Genomic DNA, 25598 nt, shown 5'->3' on the forward strand with positions numbered 1-25598 from the left:
TTCACCAATACCACTAACAAGCACGATCGTTATCTCCAAGGTACAGTAATTCGGCTCAGCTCGATTCTTCTTTAACGAGCACGATCGTTGTGGATGCTTGATCCGATCGACTCCTTCATATGTCCATAAAATAAAAAATATAAAATAGAAAGTTAAAGGATAGAATAACTTTGTGTCTGTAGAAAAATTTTCAGGAGATAAAATACTAATAAAAAAAAGAGATCAGATTATTTTTGAATTGATCTCCGAGGAGTCTATTTATAGACTCTATCCGAAAGACTGATAGACATGATGGTTCTGAAGATACATAGTGTTTTAAATAAACTGCATTTTTTCGGAAACCAACATCTCTTTCGAAGAATTTTTCATTACATCATTTAGATCTTCAACCATCTCAACGACAAGCCAAAGAAGGATCGGGCCACAGACTTGCGATGCAACCTCTTGCACACCTCTTTTCCTTCTTCATGGTATCACCTCTGCAAGGGACCCCGAGGAATAGCAAGTGCTTCTTGAGCTCGAGGACACCACTGCCCAGTTCAAGAGGGACTATCACCTCTGCAACACCCTCAACTACCTCATCGCCCCCTTTAACATCAAATGCCTTCCCCTCCTCATTGTCCTCCTTGACTCGATTGTAGGATTTTTTACTTCCTCCACGCTATTGTCGTCATCATCTTTTTGGTTTTAGTTGAAAAGAAGAACAAGAAGCGGGAAGGATCAAACAAGTTACAGAGATAGATATACTTCCATTTTCTTGTTATTATAGTTGTTGTTGATGCTATGATTTGTTAGACTTTTCCTTCTGATTTGCAATGCTTCGTAGTTTAAGCTGATGTTGTAGCTTTTTAGCAAGTATTCTTTTATCTTAATGAGATTGCTTATTATCATCATCTAATCAATAATTGCTGGCTGGTGGTGTCGTGGGAGAGATGAAGAAAGGAGAACACCAAGGAAAGTCAAGAAATTAAAGGATATTTTAGTTCTCAAGAATATCACATAATCGTTACATGATGCATTTTTACAAGCTAAAGATATTAAGGGTTTTATTGAAAATTTTGAAACAATCGAGGAGGCAAGTAAAAAATTCATCGGAAGTTGAGGGGTGTTCCAATAATTTTACTAAAAGACTATATAATCCTCTCCTTTACTTGTAAAAAAAAACCAAAAAGTTAATAATATATTATAGTATAGTATATATTCACACAAAGGGCAGAAAAAAAAGAAGAACAATAAGCGAAGCATCAAATAAGTCATAGACATAGATATACTTTCATTTCTTGTTATTATAGTTGTTGATGATGCTATGACTTGTTAGACTTTTTCTTCTGATTTGCAATACTTCGTAGTTTAAGTTGATGTTGTAGCTCTTCAGCAAGTATTCCTTTATTTTAATAAGATTGTTTATTATCATCATCTAATTAATAGTTGTCCAATGTAGGAGAATGAAGAAAGGAGAATACGGAGAAAAGTCAAGAAATTAAAGGATATTTTAGTTTTTAAGAATATCACATAAATGTTAGATGATGCATTTTTAAGAGCTAAAGATATTAAGGGTTTATTGAATATTCTTAAACATTAAGTAGAGGCGGCAAGTAAAAGATTCATCCGAAGTTGAGGGGTGTTTCGGTAATTTTATTAAAAATATATAATCCACTCCTTTAGTTGTAAAAAAAAAAAACCAAAAAGTTAATAATATATTATAGTGTAGAATATATTTAGAAAAAAATAGATTAAAAAACAGAAGAAGAAGGAACAAAGACAAGGGCGGAGATAAAGACAGGTCGCCATGATGGCTTTGAGTTCCAACGAATCCTTCCTATTTCGCGGCCGCACTCCCTCCTCGGTTAAATCGCTTTCTTTCTCTCTCTTCTCTCTGGGCTTCTTTGCTCTTTTTTTTTGTTGTTATTTTTTCTCCCTCGCTTGTCTTTCGTCTTCGGTGCCGTGGGACTGAGAGCTCCTCTTGGAGCGCCCAATCATTGGTTTTTAGGCAGCAGCCCTTCTGCTGATTTTGAGGTGATTGGGTTTGTTCCCCTTGCTTCCCACCTCCCTTTCTTTTCCATTGGGTCGATTTTTTTCCCCCATTTTTCTCTATTTTGTAGATTTCTTTCCCCTTTTGTTAGTGAGAGATTTGGGCGATTTAGCGATCTGAGTTTATTTATTGTAGTCTAAATCTGCTCCATTTGCGGCCTTTGTGCTATATCGTGCTTCATTTCGATGGCTCTGGCTCTTTCGGGCCGTCTTGGTATTTTAACGCGTTTTTGGTGCTTGTGCGATTTGGGTGGTTTGGTTGATCGAGTTCTCTTGGTAGCTTCTTAAAAATCGGAACTTTTTAAATCTTCATTTTTCCTTCTCAGCGATCGAGGTAGAATTTTAGAGAAAAATCTCTTTCGTTTTATTCAGTTGGTGCGGGCAATTGCTTCTCCGAGGAGGAATTGAAGGTGGGTTTGATTATCATTTTCTCATTTTGGAAGCCTGAATTCTTTGATTATCGATATAACCTGTCGCATTTCCTATTGCTTGGACTGAGCTGAAACCCGTTTCTTGTTTTGCCATATTAGATCAAAGAAGCCTTGTTTCCGAACTGGGGGAAGGATCGAATCCATCATGGCTGGGGCACACGACAACGCCACCATGATCGATGACTGGACGACTCTTCCGGAATCCCCAGCCCAAGGACGTTTTTGTCCACTTTTTTGAACGAGGAATACGGTTCGAGATCATTCTCTGATCTCTCGGCAGAGAATGGGAATGAGGGGCCGCCGCCTGGATCTGAGAAACAGAAAACGTTTACGGATCCAAAAGAAGAAAAGGTTCAGGTGGGGGTCCAGTACTCGAGCGATCTCTCATTAGCACCGAGGCCTGTTCGTGCCCGCAAATCAAGCTCGCAAGGGGGTCTTGCTGAGAGGATGGCGGCAAGGGCCGGATTTAATGTTCCGAAGCTCAATATGGTTCGCATTTCATCAGCCAGCGTGGGATCATCATCCTCATATGTTCAGTCTCCTTATCTGACGATTCCACCTGGTCTCAGCCCGGACAACATTGCTGGAGTCTCCAGTTTTTCTTTCTAATTCTATGGTACGGTTCATACTTGATATCCTTAATTTGTTGTTGTGATATATGAGAATTAATATGTTATTAATAGAAAATTGAGCAAATGGAGATTGTAAAGCGAATCTAGGACATGATTATGAAGAGTGGAGGAATCCATCAATGGATTTCATGCTGTGGAAAAGTTTCTAGTCTCTTAGTTAATGTATTTGAAGTGTCATTTACATACCCACAAAAGAATTTGCCATTGGATACGTTTCAATCTTGCAGCTGTCAATTTCCTGGCCAAAAATTGAAGTTTTTTGTGAGTTTTTTGGGGTTTAATAACTCAGAACAGAGTGCTTGATAGAGTTTGGTGAATGCGTTGTGAGAATGTGTGCACATAATTATCCTTCTCCTTGGGTCATGGCATTTGGGTTTACCTTTATGAACCCCATTATTATGTTAGTGCTTTGTTTGCCTATGTAAGCATAATTTTGCTTTCAGTAATTATCTGATGGCATTACTATGTGATATTTATGGAAATGTAAGCAAGAAATGTAGTTTTAAATGCAAGTATTCTTGTACAGATCTTGAGAGATTCAACAAATAAATTGTAAACATTATTGAATTTGATTTTTATGGTATGTAACCGCTTTTATATTGCATATGTACGCACGCACATGCAAAGCATTTTGCAGTATAATAACAATTAAAATAGAAAGTTATATGATTTGTAAAAAAATGAGTTAGAAAATGTGTAATAAGTTTCACTATGCTGAATTCTGATTGTATGTATTTGTACTCAGTGTTTTAAAATGTGGTGCATGAGGATGCAGATGCGAATGTGGTCCCTTGATGCACCGCATCACCTGTTACTACAATAGGAGCTGAAAAGGCAGTCCAATTAGCACTATACAGATGTATATGCAGCTCAATTAGCAGTGGCCTGTGCAAATGCAGCTCACTTGGCTCAATCAGCTATATATGATCCACTTAGCATTATGGGGCCTGTGCAGATGGATCATATTCAAACCAATGGTTAGGTTGGATGTAGGTTTCATTATGCTATAATTGTTCCTAGTATTAATTATTAAGTCCTAAGTAATAAGCACTAATATTAATTGTGATTATTATTGGTTTTGAATTTATTTATCCAATATATATTGTTGTTTTTATTGTACTCAATCAATTTTATTGTCTTATATTAGTTAAAACATATTAACCGCATATGTGCCCATATAATACTGCATATGCACTACGCAGTCTCTTGACCGCCCGCATAATGCAGCCGCCTTTTAAAACTATATGCGGAGTTTCAGCCAGTTAATGAGTTTTACAAACTCTGCCACTTTGCAGTGTATTGCATATGCCCTACATTTTGGTGAAAACAAATTAGATCACCCCATGAGGAACAAATATATGGCACCCCCCTGAGATACACAAAATGGCATACTGGCTAGAAAATAGCTTTTTTGTTTAGAGGCCAATTTATGTTGGTAACATGGTCTCTATTGTATCTACTATGTCACAGCAAAGTCCTAATTATCTTCCTTTATTGGTGGTTGCCTTAGTTAATGGATATTCAACGATTAATGGATGTAGGAGCTTTTTCATTAAGTATTAATGTAATTGTCAACTAAAGAGTCTATTATTTCCTTCTATGTTGATATGTTTTCCTTAACTTTTGTAAGTGAGTAGCATATTAAGTATATTTCATGGACAACAACTTGGATCAATTATGTGCAAGTTGTGTCGCCTGACCTTTTGGAATTGTTGATTTTCTGCAGGCTCAACCATCTCCAACTACAGGAAAGTTTCCCAATTGCCGCAGCATGATAATTCAAACACAGTCAACAACCTCGGTTTCAGCATGTCCTAATAAAAGGTGAAAGATTACTCACTCGAAGATGTTCGTGAAGCTTTTGCCTTCAAGCCTCATCTGGATTCAAGTTCCTCATATTTTTCAAGTGCAGAAAAGAAGGTAATGTGCTGGATATGTGATCTTTATGTGTTGCTTTGAATATATCCCTCATTTTCATGCTTGGTAATGATCGGTACGGAAGCATACCGGTGAAAACCGGATCGGTTTGCACCGGTACATCTCCGGGACTACTTTGTACCGGCGATGCGCGCAGTGGCCTATTTGACCCACAGCGACGTGCGTTGTCGCCAGTTCGGCCGACAGCGGCACACGCCATCTCCAGTTCGGTGATAGTGGCACATGCGCTGTCTTCTCTTCCTTTCCGCTGTTCGGCTATAAAAGCCGAACAGTTTCCACAAGGGAAGGCCAAAGAAGGGTTTCCCGAAGGGAAGGCTGAAGAAAGCTTTCCAAAATTGATTCGGGAGAAAGGAAAATTGAGGTGAGAGAGCATTCTTCTCTTTCCAAAAAAATTCAGTGAAGGCTAATTAAGGTATGATTTTTTTTCTTATCTTTTTTCTTTAATATTTTTTTAAGGGGCTTAGAAAAAATAGCTCAAAAATTGCAAAATAAGAGGAGATTATGCCAAATTTTTTTGATTTGGACATGATTTTTCTATGAAGGATGTGCATGTTGACATAAATATTTTTATTTTCAGAATTTTTAAAATTAATTTAAAAATATTTTTAAAATTAAAATATAATAACAAATATAAAAAAATAGAAAACATTTTGAAAAAATAGTAGTACATTCTACATAATTCAAAGTAATTTTTGAGGTAGAAATCTACTTTTTCTGAATTTATAATAAATAATTTTTTTAACTAGAAATTATAAAAGGTTAAAAAATAAAAAAATAAAAAAATTTACCGTTCTCGTAGGAATGAAGTAGGAGTCCATAGATGTATCATGTTCCGAGTTGTATACTGGGATCCTATTATCCGCAATCTCAGACAGCCTATGGATATGGTGCATCGGAGTCATATTCTGGTGGCTGCTACCCTGCACAGCCCGAAGCGTCTCACAGGTTGGATTTTGCTGCCAGCATATTCGGATGAGCCCCTCCACAGCCATATTATCAGTAAGAGGACACCTCTTAGAGTCAGAGCTTCAGCGAGAGATCTAATAGTTCTTATAATCCCGATGCGCAGTTTCTCAGGAATTGATATATAAGACTATAACACCGCTTGGGTAGAGGGATGGGTTGATCTGCCTCCTTATTATGCTGATGATTCATATATCTACGAGAAACATCGCTACTCGATCCGATTTTAGATATCCGAGAGTACTTTAAAAGTATGTAATTGATTGTATCTTGATTTGAAGATATTTTATGTTATTTATGATTTGTATTATTTTAAAGTAATAGGATGCATCATCTAGCTTAAACCGGGATCATAGAAACATCATAAAACATAAAAAAAAATAATAAAAAAGGTCAAATTAGACTTAAATTATATAAAAAATTGGAAAAAGAGAGAATTTTCAAAAAAAAGCTTGCGGAATGCCAAACCAATGGTATCGGTTCGGTACGGCCTGAATCAGTACCGAACCGGTCCGGTAGCTTTCATGAGTTGCTTTGCGAAATTGTGTTTTTCTAAAATAGATCATAATAAGAAATTCACTTAATGACTTTCCATCCATTTAGAAACTAGCAAGATATTAGAAGTAATTTAATGAATATACATATGCCTGTCAATCAATTCTGGGTATATGAAAAGTTATCCTGGTAAATCAGTCTCAGTAGGAAGCCATGATGAGGGTAAGGTCCAAAAGGCTAACAGCAAACTTTTTTCTTCTTCAAAAAGACAATTGCATTGTAAGGCCTTGTTTTTGGTTTTGATTTATTTTAATATTTTAGTTCAGTTTGTAGGACTCGTTATGTTACAAACATCACAAATTGCAAGGATAGGCTTCTTTTTATGCTTATATTATTAGCTTGCCAATTCCACATCTGAATATTTATTACATAATTGGAAGATGTTAATTACTTGAAACTGATCTGCTCACTAGACTGCAAAATCTTTTTAAAGTGGCATTCATCATTTCTGTGGTAATTCTTAAAGGTGCAGGCCAAAGCTTTTCTTTAATCTATTTTTGCTACTTTTCTTTTTTGGGTTCTGTCTTGTTGATTCATTATGGTCAAGGGGTGGTTGATGTCAATGGTGTGAGGAGCTGTTACTACAAAGGTAGCCACTGCCTTTGATTCTCATAGATGATTGACTGATGACATTAAAGAGAATCTTGCATAGCGCATATTTTTTGGTTAGTATTGTTATCAGATGAGGACAATGGTGAGATGGAGGAAAGTCGAAGATAATGGTCTAGGTTCAGTCAAACCAAATAAGAGTACATGTTGTCAGATGTTAGGAAGAGCTCAAATGAAGTAATTGACCAAAAAGATGACTCTAGACTGATCATCTCACAATCTAGGTTCTACTTAAATATCGGCTAGAAGAATGGAAAGAATACAATAGAGTAACTTCATGATGGTTTTTTTTATAAGATACGTCTAGAATGTTGTTTGCTTGCTTTTGAAGTTGTTCATGATTAAAAAGAAAGGATACTGGTGCATAGCAGGAATGATTCTGTTGAGGTTGATATGTGTTAAAAACCAAGAATATATTTACCAGGAGGAACCTTGATGAGTTTTATGAACAAGGAATAATTACAGTGGAGAACGTGTGTTGCCAAAAGCAGAAGGAACTGCACAATGGGCCTGGGTGCATGTGGAGCAATCAGGAATTTTCTTTCTTTTTTTGCCATGGTTAATCAAGAGGCTAGTTAAGAACATTTGTGCTCTGAACCAAACTTCTTTGTTTTAAATATTTAAGGGGTGCTAGTGCTAATTAGTTACCTATCAATATTATGTTAGATCTTCCTTTTGTCTTGTTCTTATTGGAAAAAGGATGATCTGAAGTTGTTAAATTACATATGAGAATGCTTCATAAAAGGATGCAATCCATAATAGGAACCATTTTTATAAATCAGTTATCTTCATACAACACATAGCCCAAACAGTTATTGTTCTGGTTTGTGGATATGGCTAATTCCATCATGCTCTGCAAAAAGGCACCCTTTTACCCATGAATACTGATCTCTGGAATAACAGTAACCTTTTCATTATAGTGCTAGTCACTCTTAAGAACGCTTTTTTTCTTTCATACACCTGCCATTTATTGCCTCATTACTCCTAACCCATCTAATCAAAATATTCGATCTTTTCCAGTACATCATACCTTCAGTACATGACACCTTCTGCTAATGTGGCATTAACACTGTTTATTAATTTCTGTGACACAAGCTCATAAGATTTTTATAGCAGTGAATTTGTAACAATCAAACTTAGTGCAAAACATTTCCCCAGAATGCAGATTAGCAAAGGCCACCATTTTCAGTCAACAATGCACATCGTAAACTTCTTATGGTGATTTATGTTGAAGGAAAATAGACCCTCGTGAGCTTTTTTAGTATGTAGCCTAGTATTTGATTCCTTGGTCCTCTCCATCACATCTTTGTTCACTTCAATTTTCCTACAAATTGTGATTATCCGGACATGTGTTTACAATAATGCATTTTCAAAATCCTGCAAAACAGTGCTTGTCTCTTTTCTCTCTTTCCAAAATATATCCATGAATTAGTTGATCCTTCCATGGCACATATCATTTACTGATTGTGCTCTTTAATGTTTTCTATGGATTCTGTGGCTTCACATTGGCCTCTTTTCCATGTGTGCACCTTGTAATATGGTGCATGAAAGAGATCGGTAGGTTCTAGCAGTGGTTGCATGCTGAAATTTTAAAATTTTTCTGTGACTGCACCTGTTCGGATTGCCTACGTACCCTTCACAAGAGGGATCAAGCCACACGTAGTTCTTTTAATTTAAAAATCGCAGCGGAAAACATTGAATTAAACATTTTAATTTTAGCATGCATAAGAAATCAGATTTCAAAACATCGCTACAAAACACATGATAGATATGCCGGAATTGTTAAACAATTATGCTAAATCATTTATGATTAATATCAATTTGAAATTAGATTATTATTCTAAACTTGACTAATCTAGATCCAACTAATCTTCGAATACCCATTGAATAGCTCTAAGATTACTATGTGAAGAGCCCCTGAAAGATTTAACCCTCGGGATTAGATCTTATCTAAAATACGTATCAGATTATACCTTGGCAAAATCAGAATAAAGGATCAAATGCTCGAGCTTCGCAGCCACACAATCGTCTGGCCTCCACGAGTAATCATGCGAAGTTCCTGGAGAGATCCAATCCCGCGGAAGTGCTAGCTTGCGCAGAATTTCTTGAGGCTGAAATTTGATCTTCCTAACACTATCAACCTTTGATCTACCTTCTTGGAAGAATTTGGAGGAATGGTTTATAGGGAGTGAAGAGGACTTAGATCTGATCTAAAGGCTCTTATCAGGGATCCTTAACACTAATCACATACATTCAAATTTCAGATCTAGCTAATCATGCATAATCAGCAATTAAATCATTCATAAATCTACTTTTGATCTGATCTAAACATATTCATAATTTCAGATTTAATTGCAATGATTAAAACATAAAAGTTTAAACAGAGATCCTGGCTCTGATACCACTGAAAGAGATCGGTGGGTTCTAGTAGTGATTGCATGCTGAAATTTTAAAATTTTTTGTTACTGCACTGTTCGGGTTGCCTACGTACCCCTTCACAAGGGGATCAAGCCACACGTAGTTCTTTTAATTTAAAATCGCATCGAAAAATTGAATTAAACATTTTAATTCTAGCATGCATAAGAAATCAGATTTCAAAACATCACTACAAAACACATGATCGATATGCCGGAATCGTTTAAACAATTATGCTAAATCATTTGCATGATTAATATCAGATCTGAAATAGATTATTAAGTACTAAACTTGACTAATCTATGATCCAACTAATCTTCGAATACCCATTGAATAGGTTCTGAAGATTACTCTATGAAGAGCCCCTGAAGAGGTTTAACCCTCGAGGATTAGACTTATCTAAATTACTGGTATCAGATTATACCTTTGCAAAATCAGAATATAATGGATCTGATGCTCGAGCTTCAGCCACACACTCGTCTGGCCTCTACGAGTAATCCACGCGAAGTCCTGGAGATCCAATCCTGCGGAAGTGCTAGCTTGCGCAGAATTTCTTGAGGCTGAAATTTGATCTTCCAACGCTATCAACTTTTGATCTGCCTTCTTGGAAGAATTTGGAGGAATGGTTTAAGGGATTGAAGAGGACTTAGATCTGATCTAAAGACTCTTATCAGGGACCCTTAACACTAATGGCGTGATGGACTTAGAGGAGGAAGAAGTCGGCTAGATTGAATGCAGAATTTTTCCATGCATGAACTAGGGTTCCTCTCTTTTCTTTTTTCTTTCCTTCTTTTTTCTCTTTTTCTCTTAATTTCGGCCACAAGCTGATGGAGGTCCTTTTAATGTTGCCTCCACTCCTCTTCACATGCCAACCTTCCAATATTTTGGAGGATTTTATGGGGTTTTGAATTCAAAATTCAAATGCTTGTTTCATGCGCCAACACATGATGAAGCTTGATCTAATCTAAACCATTCATCATGTCGCCACTTTCTTCTTTCAATTTCGAAATTCATGCCCCAATCAGATTAGAGGGTCATGAGGTGATTTTGTGTGTTTAAATTCGAAATTCAACTTAATTAGAAGTGAGATAAAGATAAGGATGACATATGCCATGAAGAGAGAGAATTTGATCTTATCCAATTCTTTTCATGAATTTATCTCTCCATTTCGCCCATCTGATGATGAAGAGGTCCCTGATGTTGCCACATGTCCATGGCACCATTAAATAAATTAAATTAATTTTTAATCATATTAAAAATCAATTTATGGCGCCATGCATGGATATGTGACATGGATTTCAAGATCCGAACAGTTTCAGATCAAACCCATTTAATTTAATTAAATCCTAACAATTAGAATGTCCAATTACTGGGTTGAACCTAATCCAATTAGGTCAATCCTAATTAAGCACAAATTTAATCTAATTTAATTTGGTCAACCTAAGTCCTCTTGATTCAGACCTAATCCAATCAGGTCAAAAATCCTGATTGAGCCCAGAATTGAATCCAATTCAATTTGGCTCATCCTTAGTCCATTACTCAATCAAATTGAGTTTAGTAATCTAATTACTAATTAATTTCAATAATTACTTTAATTATTTTATAAGATAATTTGCCAATCGAATTGACCAAATTACCCCTGAATGATTCTTAATCATCATCAGCTTCTTGATCAATCAGGAATTTCTATGCGTGTGACCTCATAGGTTCGAACCTAGCCGGTAGTATAGGAACGACTTCCTACACTAATCGATGTGACCATCTAGCAATGGTACCCGACGTCCGGATAGGCCGAATATATGCGAAGCAAATATTCTGGAACCCTGAACTATGGTTACTGTATAATTCAATCCCTTTGACTCCTAATGCCAGGATGACTTAGAGCTCACTGTCAACCCTATAATTAGTACATCCATTATGTGATTAACTTTAGAATCCCGTGACTCCTCACTGGATTACCCTGGCCAAGGTTTTGCTAAATTAATCACAAACATTATCTCCTGTTTCCAGGAGGGGTCAATTCCATCTTGACTCACTGACTACGCAAGTACTTGACTGCACCCAGTGACCTTCCGTCACTGAATTAGAAATTCAGGTAGTCCGGTACCAAAGTACAGTGAGTTGCTTGCTAGTCACAGTTGGGTCTCAGGTCAGAGGGAAACTTATACCCATATCCACTCGGAACATCTCTCGACAGTAGAGTTTCCGGAATTGGTCACGTTCAGTGAAATGTACTCCTACACTTCACCTGTGTGGCATATAGTGTCTCCACACTCTTGGTTAAGAGGACAACCAACGTATATGTCTCACAACGACCTAATCTCGATAATGTCGTCCTAGTAACAAATCATTTGGTCGCGAACAGTTTAAGGACTCAAAGATAAATCCTCCTTTATCATAAATAAGTCCTAAGGACTTCATCATATAAGAGTTCATTTGAAGATGAAATGATGAATAATGCCAAATAACACTTTATTAATTTGTCAATTCATTTACAAAATTCAATCATCAATATGCTGACGATTGACATTTAGGATACAATTCCCAACAACTCCCACTTAGCCTAAAGCCAATCGGCACAGTATCTAATACCCATCTTCGACTTGTGTTCGTTGAACTCTTTGATGCCGAGGACTTTGGTAAATGGGTCAGCCAGATTTTCTTTTGTGTCAATCTTCTGAAGATCAATATCACCTCGTTCGACGATCTCTCGAACCAGGTGGTAGCGACGTAGAATATGCTTGGTCCGCTGATGTGCTTTGGGTTCTCTTGCTTGAGCTATGGCTCCAGTATTGTCACAAAATACAGCACTGGACCATCAATGGAGGGTGTCACTCCAAGCTCGGTGATGAACTTCGCAACCATACAGCTTCCTTGGCGGCATCAGATGCTGCAATGTATTCTGCTTCACATGTAGAATCTGCCACTGTATGCTGCTTGGAACTCTTCCAGCAGATGGCCCCACCCTTAAGAGTAAGATATATCCCGACACGCTCTTGCTATCATCTTGATCTGACTGAAAACTTGAATCGGTATATCCCTCAAGTTTTAAGTCAGAATCACCGTAGACAAGCCACTGATCTTTAGTATTTCTCAAATACTTAAGGATGGTTTTTACAACCTTCCAGTGGTTGCTACCTGGATCAGACTGGTATCTACTCACTACTCCTAGTGAGTATGCCACGTCTGGTCTAGTACATGTCATGGCATACATTATAGATCCCACTGCCGAAGCATATGGAATTCTATCCATACTCTCTCTTTCTTGAGGGTTGTCGGACAATCCCTTTAGAGAGGTTAATTCCATGGCCCATCGGAAGATAGCCTTTCTTGGAATTAATCATACTGAACCTCTTCAGTATAGTATCAATGTATGTGGATTGGGATAATCCAAGCAATCTTCTAGATCTATCTCTATAGATCTTCATCCCTAGGATGTAAGATGCTTCTCCCAAATCCTTTTGAGATGATAGCCAAACCTTTATTCCTTGTAATGCAGGAATGTCATTCCCGATTAAAAGAATGTCATCCACATACAAAACAAGAAATATAATAACTGAACCATTTGCCCATTTATAAATGCAAGGTTCCTCTTCATTCTTAATGAAGCCATATGATTTGATCACCTTATCAAATCGTATGTTCCAACTCCGTGAAGCTTGCTTTAATCCATAAATGGATTTTTGAAGCTTGCACACTTTAGACTCATCTGCAGATGTAAAACCTTCAGGTTGTATCATATACACTTCCTCTTCTAAATCTCCATTTAGAAAAGCGGTTTTAACATCCATCTGCCAGATCTCATAATCTAAGTGTGCTGCTATCGCAAGCATAATCCGAATGGATTTGAGCATTGCCACAGGAGAAAACGTCTCGTCATAGTCAATACCATAACGTTGACGATATCCTTGGCAACCAGACGGGCTTTATAGGTCTCTACTTTCCGTCTGCTCCCGTTTTTTTTGAAAATCCACTTACACCCTATGGGTTTAATCCCTTCGGGTGGGTCAACTAATGTCCATACATCATTGACCTTCATGGATTCCATTTCGGATTGCATGGCTCCAAGCCATTTATCAGAGTCATACCTCTGCATTGCATCCATATAGTGATCGGATCCTCATCGTTTTCATCAAGTTCGACAGGATCCCGTCCCGGACCAAGAAACCGTAGTATCTGTCCGGCTGACGTGGTACTCTACCTGATCGCCTTAATGGTGCATCTAAGATGGGTTCGGATCTGATCTAATCAAATCCGACTCAATAGGTTCAGTAGATGGTGTCGGATCTTCTACATGTTGAACTTTCTAAGTCACATTAGAGCTTTTTTCTTCTACCAAGGAATTCTTTTAAGAAAACAGCTCTATTGCTTACGAACAACTTTTGTTCTTCAGCATAGAAGTAATATCCTTTAGTTTCTTTAGGATAACCACAAAGAAACATTTATCAGACTTGGGTTCAAGTTTGTCTGCTTCAAACGTTTGACGTACGCCGGACACCCCCAAACCCTAAGGTGAGAGACGGTTTCCATCCGTCCACATCTCATGTGGTGTTTTATTCAGATTACTTGGAACCTTATTTAAGTATATAGCAGGCTGACTCAAGTGCATATCCCCAAAAGGATATGGGCAGATCAGCAAACCCCATCATGGATCGAACCATGTCTAACAGAGTTCGATTTCTCCTTTCTGACACACCATTATATTGGTGTACCAGGAGGAGTCCATTGGGAGAGAATCCCATTTTCTCCTAGATATGTCAAAAACTCACTGGAGAGGTATTCACCTCCTCGATCTGATCGAAGAGTTTTAATACTCTTTCCAGTTTGTTTTTCTACTTCATTACGATATAATTTGAACATTTCAAATGATTCAGATTTATGTCTCATTAAATAGACATAACCATACCTAGAAAGGTCGTCTGTAAACGTAATGAAATATGAATACCCACCTCTAGCATTTGCTCATTGGCCCACATACATCAGAATGTACAAGGGTCAATAAATCACTGGCTCGTTCACCTTTTCCGGTAAAAGGTGATTTGGTCATTTACCAAGAAGACATGATTCACAGGTTGTCAATGATTCACAATCATTAACATCGAGGATTCCCTCTTTACTTAACCTGTTCATCCTGTTCTTGTTAATATGACCTAGCCTATGATGCCAAAGGTAGACATCCGTGACATTATCTATTCTAGGGCGCTTATTGACTTGTACATTACATTAACAGGCTGTGACAAATGTAAATCCATTACTCAGATTCCATTCATTACAGTAACACCATTCAAATGATATCACATAATTTTTTTTATTGATTTATAACCATTTTTGGCCAAAAGGCCTACAGAAATTACATTCAATAAAAAAAGGACAAAGTGACAATCACTAAGGACATTATGAGAGCTTGAATTCAAGTTTAAGAATTCCTAAAGCTAGAACTGGAACTGATCTTCCATCTCCAACATTCAGGAACCTTTCTCTTCTTCAAATCTCTCACTGACTGTAGCCCTGCAACGAATTACAAATATTAAAAGGACTTGGTATCCAATACCCAGGTCGAATTATCACAAATTGAAAAATTACAAGGTGTTATCATATAAGTACCTTGATTGGCAACTGATTGCATCTTTTCTTTGGCCGTTCGGATCAGAGATGCAATGTAAAGAGGACAGTTCCTCTTCCAATGTCCTTGCTTCTTGCAGAAGAAGCACTCAGCCTTGCTCTGATCAGCCTTTTCTTTTTCTGACTCTGAGCATGATGCACCTTTTTCTTTTGATTTTATTTTTCTTTTTCCTTTCTTAAAGGGCGACCCTTGGATGAACCTCCCACTAAATTCACCGTCTTTTAGAAGTTGGTGATCATTCTCAAACGTTTGTAGTAACCCAACAATTGGTGATAATTTACTACGGTTTCGTCATACGAAAGAGTGAGAAAAGGACGGTACGATCCAGAAGAGTTTAGTATGGCATCCTTCCCCAATTGATCATGAAGGGGAAAACGAGAGTGCTTAGGCGCTCGATCAACTCAATCATGTACAATACATGATCAGTTACGATGCCCATCTTCATTCGGCGCTGAAATGGCACAACTAGTTTTGCCTTTCAACGTCGTCAGGAGTGCCAAAAGATTCATTCAACCTTGAACAATTTCTTCAGGCTGCGTTTCTCAACCGGACTAAACTCATCACTCATTGCTGCAACATATGCATCGAAGTGATCGGTCACTAGCCACTTCTGATAAGTTCTCTGGCCCGTACCGTGCATTAGCAGCAGGCTGCTCAGGTGCTGGATCCGTTATCACATAAAGGATTCGTTCATGCTCTAGCACTATTTAGTTTTCTATGCCAATTATTTGAAATTGGACCAGTCAACTTGTCATTATCCAACAACGAACGAAGTGACAAATAGTGGCCATTTCTGCATAAAAAGAAAATCGGCTATTAGTATATGAATTGACTACCTAAAGACTTGGACTTTAGTCTAAAGATTCTCCACTATTTTATACAAATTGTAGCTCTACCTCAATTCGAAAATTACTACTTAATTTTTAGTGGCACTAGAACCCAATTGATCGCATATGGCCCGAGTGTGGCTCGGCCAACCCATATGCACCTATTGGTAGGTTCTGAACTAATTGCTTTCACCAAACAATTCTAGTGATAATTTTGCCCAGTCTCTTTGGCAGGCGTGTGGCGCCTCCACCAAAATAGTCAGGTCCAACCATTAAATGATAGGTTTCTGTAATCTATAATAGATGACCAAGCCCGAGTGTGGCTCGGCTCACCTGATCCCTATTGAAGGTACACTTACTCATCATATATTGAATGACAATTCCAATGGAAATAATACCAGGCGTGTGCGCCTCCAATATTATCAGCATTGGACCCATTATCACCCAACTTAATGGGAGGCTATGACCTAGTTATCTCTATAACCATTTCATTTTAGGACCTAATAATTTTAGAGGATATAATTAGATAGATGAGAAGAACCGGTTAGTCTAATCTCCCACTGACTTCACAAGTCAGATTAGACTAATTCAACCGGTTAAGGAGACACCTAAATCAGTCATACTGATTTTCCTTAAGGCATGGGTAACTCGAATCATTAAGTGATCCAATCAAAATGTGATTGACCATGTCGGCCAGGTAAGTGAGATCGGTGGAAGGGATATGCCATTAACTCGACAAAGACGAATCAGTGCGAGTAGCTCCCAATTAAAAACCACCGTCAAGTCTGCCAAACTTACCTTAGACACCGACTGGTTAATCAATTTCGATTTGATTACTCAAATGACTCGGGCTCTACCTCTGAGCCTAAATCAAGTTCCATCTTGGTCTAATCAAAGACATGGAATTGATCAATCTACAACTATTGTATTTGACCTAGAGTTTTCTTGACCTAATCTAGTTACTACTTAATTAGATTTGATCAATTAACTCTAATTAGACCATGTTGATTCTAACCTAGGTCTAACCCAATCCTAAGAACTTGATTTGAGCTAACCCAATGCCCATGAATTATGCAATGTCAATTAATTGAGTTACAATTCTAGATCTTTTCATAACACTTAATTCTCAATTAAGTACTTATGAAAGTTTTGATCATTGCATATTCTTAATTACATATTAATTACAATTTTCAGTTCTTAAAACTTATTTTCAGATCTGAGTTTTTGTAATTAATCATGTAATCAGATTTAATTCATGTTTAAATCATTATGATTTATGTTCATATCACATATATAAACCATGAATTAATTCAAACATCATACAACTTTTGCATTTATTTTCAGATCTGATTTCTTTTAAAATCAGAGATTAAATGAATCATATATTTATTTAGATCTAATCTAAACAATTTATGATTTCAATTTATTCATGTTACATATTAACAAAACATGCATCATATGCATCCAAAATTTCAGATCTAGCTAATCATGCATAATCAGCAATTAAATCATTCATAAATCTACTTTAGATCTATCTAAACATATTCATATTTCAGATTTAATTGCAATGATTAAAACATAAAAGTTTAAACAGAAACCTGGCTCTGATACCACTGAAAGAGATCGGTGGGTTTAGCAGTGTTGCATGCTGAAATTTTAAAATTTTTGTGACTGCACTGTTCGGGTTGCCTACGTACCCCTTCATAAGGGATCAAGCCATACGTAGTTTTTTTTAATTTAAAATCGCAGCGGAAAAATTGAATTAAACATTTTAATTCTAGCATGCATAAGAAATCAAATTTCAAAACATCACTAAAAACACATGATCGATATGCCGGAATCGTTTAAACAATTATGCTAAATCATTTGCATGATTAATATCAGATCTAAATGAGATTATTAAGTTCTAAACTTGACTAATCTATGATCCAACTAATCTTCGAATACCCATTGAATAGGTTCTGAAGATTACTCTGTGAGGAGCCCCTGAAGAGTTTAACCCTCGGGGATTAGATCTTATCTAAATTACTGGTATTAGATTTATACCTTTGCAAAATCAGAATATAATGGATCTGATGCTCGAGCTTCGCAGCCACACTCGTCTGGCCTCTACGAGTAGTCCACGCGAAGTTCTGGAGAGATCCAATCCTGCGGAAGTGCTAGCTTGCGCAGAATTTCTTGAGGCTGAAATTTGATCTTCCACGCTATCAACTTTTGATCTGCCTTCTTGGAAGAATTTGGAGGAATGGTTTATAGGGATTGAAGAGGACTTAGATCTGATCTAAAGGCTCTTATCAGGGACCCTTAACACTAATGGCGTGATGGACTTAGAGGAGGAAGAAGTTGGCTAGATTGAATGCAGAATTTTTCCATGCATGAACTAGGGTTCCTCTCTTTTCTTTTCCTTTCTTCCTTCCTTTTTTTTTCTTTTTCTCTAATTTCGGCCACAAGCTGATGGAGGTCCTTTTAATGTCGCCCTCCACTCCTCTTCACATGCCAACCTTCCAATATTTGGGAGGATTTTATGGGGTTTTGAATTCAAAATTCAAATGCTTGTTTCATGCGCAACATATGATGAAGCTTGATCTAATCTAAACCATTCATCATGTCGCCACTTTCCTTCTTTCAATTTCGAAATTCCCATGCCCCAATCAGATTAGAGGGTCATGAGGTGATTTTGTGGTGTTTAAATTCGAATTCAAACTTAATTAGAAGTGAGATAAAGATAAGGATGACATATGCCATGAAGAGAGAATTTGATCTTATCCAATTCTTTTCATGAATTTATCTCTCCATTTCGCCCCATCTGATGATGAAGGAGGTCCTTATGTGTGCCACATATCCCATGGCACCATTAAATAAATTAAATTAATTTTTAATCATATTAAAAATTAATTTATGGCCATGCATGGATATGTGACGTGGATTTCAAGATCCGAACAGTTTCAGATCAAACCCATTTAATTTAATTAAATCCTAACAATTAGGATTGTCCAATTACCTTGGGTTGAACCTAATCCAATTAGGTCAATCCCTAATTAAGCACAAATTTAATCTAATTTAATTTGGTCAACCTAAGTCCTCTTGATTCAGACCTAATCCAATCAGGTCAAAAACCCTGATTGAGCCCAGAATTGAATCCAATTCAATTTGGCTCATCCTTAGTCTATTTACTCAATCAAATTGAGTTTATTAGTAATCTAATTACTAATTAATTCTTCAATAATTACTTTAATTATTTTATAAGATAATTTGCCAATCGAATTGACCAAATTACCTGAATGATTCTAACCATCCATCAGCTATCTTGATCAATCAGAAAATTCTATGCGTGTGACTCATAGGTTCGAACCTAGGCCGTAGTACAGGAACGACTTTCTGCACTAATCGATGTGACCATTAGCAATGGTACCCGACGTCCGGATAGGCCGAATATATGCGAAGCAAATATTCTGGAACTCTGGACTATGATTACTGTATAATTCATCCCTTTGACTCCTAATGCTAGGATGACCTTAGAGTTCTGTCAACTCTGTAATCAGTGCATCCATGATGTGATTCAACTTTAGAAGTCCTGTGACTCCTCACAAGGATTACTTGGCCAAGATTTTGCTAAATTGAACACAGCATTATCTCCTGTTTCCAGGAGGGGTCAATTCCATCTTGACTCACTGATTTCGCAAGTACTTGACTACACCCAGTAACTTTCCGTCCTAGTTAGAAATTTTGCTAATCCGGTACCAAAGTACAGTGAGTTGCTTGCTAATCACTGTGGTGATCTCAGGTCTGAGGGATACTTATACCCATATCCATTCGGAACATCTCTGAAACTTGGTTGGATTATTAGTTCTTATCAATGATTGAAGAAATAAAAGAAAGGGATTAAAACTCCAAGTTTTAAATGTCGCTTACTCTCCGTCTAGCGAAGGTGCCCGGGCAGGGCTTTTTTTTCGGAACACTCTGACAGTAGAGTGTTCCGAAATTGGTCACGTTCAGTGAAATGTACTCCTACACTTCATCTGTGTGGTATATCAATGTCTCTACACTCCTTGGTTAAGAGGACAACCAACGTATATGTCTCACAACGACCTAATCTCGATAATGCTGTCGTCCTAGTAATAATATATCATTTGGTCGCGAACAGGTTTAAGGACTTGAATATAAATCCTCCTTTATCATAAAATAAGTCCTAAGGACTTCATCATATAAGAGTTCATTTGAAGATGTTCAATAAAATGACGAATAATGCCAAATAACATTTTATTAATTTGTCAATTCATTTACAAAATTCAATCATCAATATGTTGACGATTGACTTTTAGGATACAATTCCAAACAGTGCAGACATGTTTAGTATATGGGTGCAGAACATGTCCCTCTGGTATAGTATAACTAATATATACTTGAAATCAGACCTCCTTATGTCAATATAAACATACCCAAGTACATAATTTAGTAGTTCTTAGCTATGACTTATCTGATTCAGCACTGTGCTACTGTGCTGTGTATTGATCTACTAACAGAAGCCCATTTCTATATGACCTCAATTTGTTGAAGAGAAGAATTGGTTCCAGGTAACATAAGACAAATTCATCTTTATGCAATCAATCAATTTATCTAACAAGATGGTACTCAAGTTGATCCAACTTTTTCTGCTTTAAAATGTTTACAGAAATTATAGATTAAGTTATACTCTGGAGATGAGTAGCTTCCTACCAGCCCGGGTTGCCATATTCATAAAAGCTGACAGTTCTTTTATTGCTTTTCGTGCCCCCTCTAATACTTGTGTATATAATCTGTTGTAAATTTGAATATTTGTACAAATTAATGCTTTGTGAACTCTCGTGTATAACATGTGTGCAAATTGCTTCCTAGTATTCCATCTGATTAGTTCTGTTACTTATAGGGTGTTTCAACTGTTGATCAGCAGCAGTCATTACCAAGTATAGGGGTTTCTGTTCAATCAGGAAAACATATTCAAACACCAAGTCTAGAAACTGGCACTTTGAACTTGCAAAATCAACAGCAATTCAACCTTCAGGCTGGCTTTTCTGACTCAGCTGATAGAAAAAGATGCCACTGATGACATCATGTTCGACCAGAGGATGTCTGATTCCTTTATGGGAAATGGACATTCACCACCTCCTGATGACCAACAAGATGGTGAAGCTGCTCCAAAAGGTGAACTTTCTTCTGTGGCTCTGGGTGCACCTGCTGAGGATGGATACAATTGGAGAAAATATGGGCAGAAACAGGTAAAAGGTAGCGAATACCCACGGAGTTACTATAAATGCACCCACCCGAATTGCCAGATGAAGAAGAAGGTGGAGCGCTCACATGAAGGCCACATCACAGAGATAATCTACAAGGGTGCTCACAATCACCCCAAGCCTCCTCCGAATCGCCCGATCTGGTGTTCCATCCTTCCACCCATTCAATGATCCACAGGTTGATGGTTCAGAACAACCTGGTTCACAGGCCAGCTTTGATGGCAAGCCCTTATGGGCAACAAGCACACAGAATGGAACTGGAGGCCAAGAATGGCGAGGTGATGGCCTGGAAGCAACATCATCTGCTACTGTTGCTGCTGAACTCTGCAACCCATCTACATCCATACAGACACAAAATGGCCCTCGCTTTGAATCCCAGGATGTCCTAGATGTTTCGTCTGCTCAATCCAATGAGGAAGAGGAGGATGATCAGGCAACTCATGGCAGTGTCTCACTGGGTGGTGATGGTGAGGGGGATGAGACAGAGTCAAAAAGAAGGTTAATATTCCTTAGCTTCTTAATGATAACTTCTAGTTAGTGGCTTTGGAAATCAGCTTAATTTTTTTAAGCTTGCTCTGGTTTAGATTATGCTGCATTTATTATTTTGGATTTTTCCTTTTTTTGTTTTAGAAAGCTTGATGCTTGTGCAATTGAAATGATGCTGCTTCTAGAACAGTTCGTGAACCAAGGGTTGTGGTTCAGACAACAAGTGAGGTCGACATCCTTGATGATGGGTATCGTTGGCGCAAGTATGGACAAAAGGTGGTCAAGGGAAATCCAAATCCAAGGTATGCCACGACACTATATAGGCCTGTCCATAATATCAAGTAATGCTCCTTCATTAGTCATTGTAAGCTCCCTGCAGCAAATGCTCTGGTCTACTTAGTAATCTGTGTAGCATTGGTACTTGCTTTGGTCATGTTGGCTAAATGATATAAGAAAGCATAAAGAAATTTCTATTGAAATGCAAATGATTTCTGTTGGCTGCATTCACGCTTGTCGGGTGTGAGCTGCCGTTGTACCAAAAAAAAAATATATATATATGATTTTTTTTTTTGGTGCAGGAGCTATTACAAGTGCACAAATCCAGGATGCACAGTTCGAAAGCATGTGGAGAGGGCATCGCATGATCTCAATCAGTGATTACAACCTATGAGGGAAAGCACAACCATGATGTCCCTGCTGCAAGAACAGCAGTCACCCAAACTCTGCACCCTCTGGAACAGCCGGCAACTCTGCTTCCCAATCTCATAGCCTTCACCGAAGACCGGAGCCAACCCAAGATGGACTGGTCAGGTTCGATGCCCCTACACCACTTGGCACATTTTGCCTGCCTGGACGGGAACAGCTAGGACCAGCCACCGCTTTCTCTTTCGGGATGGGTCAGCAAGGCCTGGCAAGGCTTGCGATGGCTGGATTAGGCCCTGTGGCCTCAATGAACATGCCGGTTCTTCCTCCGGTCCATCCTTTTCTGAGGCATCATCAGGCTTCTGAAGCAGGGTTCAAGATACCAAAAGGAGAGCCCAAGGAGGAACCCATTTCAGAGTCCAGGCCGCCAATATCAAATGGAGGGTCAGCATATCATCAGATGATGAGCAGGCTACCTCTAGGACCTTAGCTGTAAATAATATGTTGAGAAAATAGATGTTCCCATACACCTGAAAAAGTGGGGAGAGAAAGTTCTTGTGCTCTTTTTTCTTCTAGGTGCAGAGAATGCAAAACACCCTTGCTTTCTTTTTGATAAGTGGCACAATTTATAGCAGAATATTTGGGCAGTGGTTCCAATGTTGATTGAATTGTATTATGCTAAAGGAGATAGAGCTTATCAAGATTCTGCCATCTATCAAATCTGTAGCTTTCATCCAGTAATCCAAGATTACTCTTATTATACAGTTTACAGAAGCCAGAACCATACAACTAGTAAGGTGGCGCGCAACTCTGGTGGATTTGGAGCCCTGCTACTGTCTGGAGGATAGAAGATTTGCGAACCCTCAGGGATGAGCATGACATGTAAGTGGTTTCTGCGGGACAGATGGCTTGCGAGGTGAAGACCAAGCTCATGTGGATGGCTGCAGGACAGATGGCTTGCTAGGTCCTGATAGACCTAGCACATTGCTTTGTGCTTACTCGACTGGACCAGAAGCCCAAGTGGTTGGCTATAAAGCTTCAGGGATTTCTCAAAAAGCGCTTTAGATTTAGGGAATTCAGTGATATTTTGAAGTGTCAGGTGAATTGTAGTGAGTTGGGTGTAGGAATTCTGTATTTCTGTAAGCCTTTTATATGATGTTTGAGTGGTGCATGTTTCCCCATTTCAATTTAGCTGGCATTTACAGAATTGAGTCCAAGATGTTTTGTTAAATATCATTGAGTCAAAATAGAGCGTTTGTGGTTGAACTTAAATTATAAGTTGATCTATTTTGAAGGACATTTTGTAAAAGTGGGTCGTTCTTATTAGCATAATATTATTTTTTTTTACCTTTTAAGTGCAAGGAGAAAGCCCTTTCTTACAAGAAAGATGTGGCAACGAACAGTCTATATAAAAGAAAATGGCTGGTTTTTAGAGAGAAACTCTGGGGAGGGAAATCTCCTCCGAGGTGTTAATGGCTAGTTTCCATTAGTGAAGAGCTCGGCGAGGTCGTCGCCGGTCAAGGCGAAGGGGCACACCGACATCGCGTCGAGCCGGCCAGTTAGAATCTTTGAGGGGCAAGCGTACGGCACCCGGTGGAAGCACGATGGCTAGGGTCTCGCAGTCAGCTCGACGTCTCAGGGTAGCTCTCGTTTTTCTTCACTAACGGTCTTCTTCCTTGCAGGGTGGCAATTCCCACAACCATGAACCGGAAGAGGAAACAGCCCGGCGTGGAAGAAAACGGAGGAGTGGCGAGCGGCAGCGTAAGTCTAACGGGCGTGGGGAGAGCTCCGGCACCTGGTCGAGACTGGGACCGTAGGTGACTCAATGGCCCACGGCCGCGGAGGTGGAGCGGCTGAGTCATCGTTTTTCGGTAGTCTTGACACTACCGGAGGAATCATTCGGCGGCTCGGCTAGAGTGGGAAAGGCGGGTAGCGGTAGTCTACAGCCTTGGCCGTCGCATTCCGGCAGAATTGGTGGCCAAGGATTGAAAAGAATAGATGCCCTACAAGCCAATCACAATATGTATTGCGAAAGATTTTTCTTTTTGATTTATCCAAATCATGTACATGACATTTAATTATGAATAAAGGCATTGGTGTTTCATCATACGCTGTTTATTATATTTGTGATGAACCCCTTATATTAGGATAATGGGTTTTTAGGGCTATGATGAGATCATACTAGTGAGACATAAAATTCTAAAATTCTAATCTTAAATATTCGCAGTCGTTGGTACATTGAGTCGGGGATCAATATTACAGGAAAGACTGGCACGTCTTATGTATGCTCGATGCAGAGGGTGATTGATCTCACAATCACTTGTGTGGAGACACTAATACAAAGATGTGGATGCTCATTAGAGGAATGAGTTCACTGAATTGACCTGCCAAGAGAATATCTTATGAAGTCTTACTTACATGTCAAAAGATGATTTTCTTAGTGGGAGTTGTGCAACTGATCCTTTGACCTGAGATCCCCATGGTATCTTCTGCACATAAATCCATATTTTAGTTGACACTCATTCATGACAATAAGTTGTGTACGAGGTCTTCTGGATATGGTGGATTGTTTACGAAGATTATGAGTAGGTCAACAAGGAATCAATCACTTCAAGTAAGAGAAGATCGCATCCCATTTATTCTAATCATATGATAATTCAGGAAGTCTTTGATCAAAGTAGAATGAAAATTAGAAAGAAGTTTCTAACTGTCTTCAGTGATTCAGAATTAATCATTAGAAGCATTTAAGAGAAATTATCGAATATGAAATTTGAGTTTGAACATTAAATGCATATTCGTTATACATATCGGAATGTAGTTTGAATTGAAGGACTTGAATTGCACGGTAACTGTCCCACTGAAGGGTATTTTTGGTATTTCCACCAAAATTTCATATTTTTTCGGTGGTAGACATGACACGTTGCTAACACGTCAACTTGTCATTATAGGTTGATCGAATTAAAGAGTTTAATTTGATCACCAATCAGAAAGGGATTGTTTTTCTTTTAAAATTTGAAAGTTCAGGGTAGCGCGCAGTTTGGAACCTAAATCAGAAGAGTTCTAATCAAGTTGGGTCAACTCGCACTCACACCTATTGCTGACTATGTATGAACCCAATGGGGTCACACACAAGAAAACTGTCAAGGGTCTAATTGCATTAGATCATGTTTGCAAGA

General features: G+C 38.2%; 1 protein-coding gene across 1 annotated transcript; it reads left to right on the plus strand.

Annotated features, from left to right (window-relative positions):
• The first annotated feature begins 1789 nt into the window (after positions 1–1789).
• LOC103711983 (probable WRKY transcription factor 2) lies at positions 1790–23731 on the plus strand. Its single transcript, XM_039116865.1, is given in 10 exon segments — positions 1790–2441; positions 2562–3078; positions 4821–5014; positions 20955–21428; positions 21430–21792; positions 21925–21950; positions 21953–22082; positions 22359–22426; positions 22429–22479; positions 22482–23731. Coding segments are annotated over 7 exon segments (1383 nt in total). The 5' UTR covers positions 1790–2441; positions 2562–3078; positions 4821–5014; positions 20955–21114; the 3' UTR covers positions 22913–23731.
• The last annotated feature ends 1867 nt before the right edge of the window (positions 23732–25598 follow it).

Source organism: Phoenix dactylifera, unplaced genomic scaffold, assembly GCF_009389715.1.
Source record: "Phoenix dactylifera cultivar Barhee BC4 unplaced genomic scaffold, palm_55x_up_171113_PBpolish2nd_filt_p 000143F, whole genome shotgun sequence".
NCBI classification, from domain to species: Eukaryota; Viridiplantae; Streptophyta; class Magnoliopsida; order Arecales; family Arecaceae; genus Phoenix; species Phoenix dactylifera.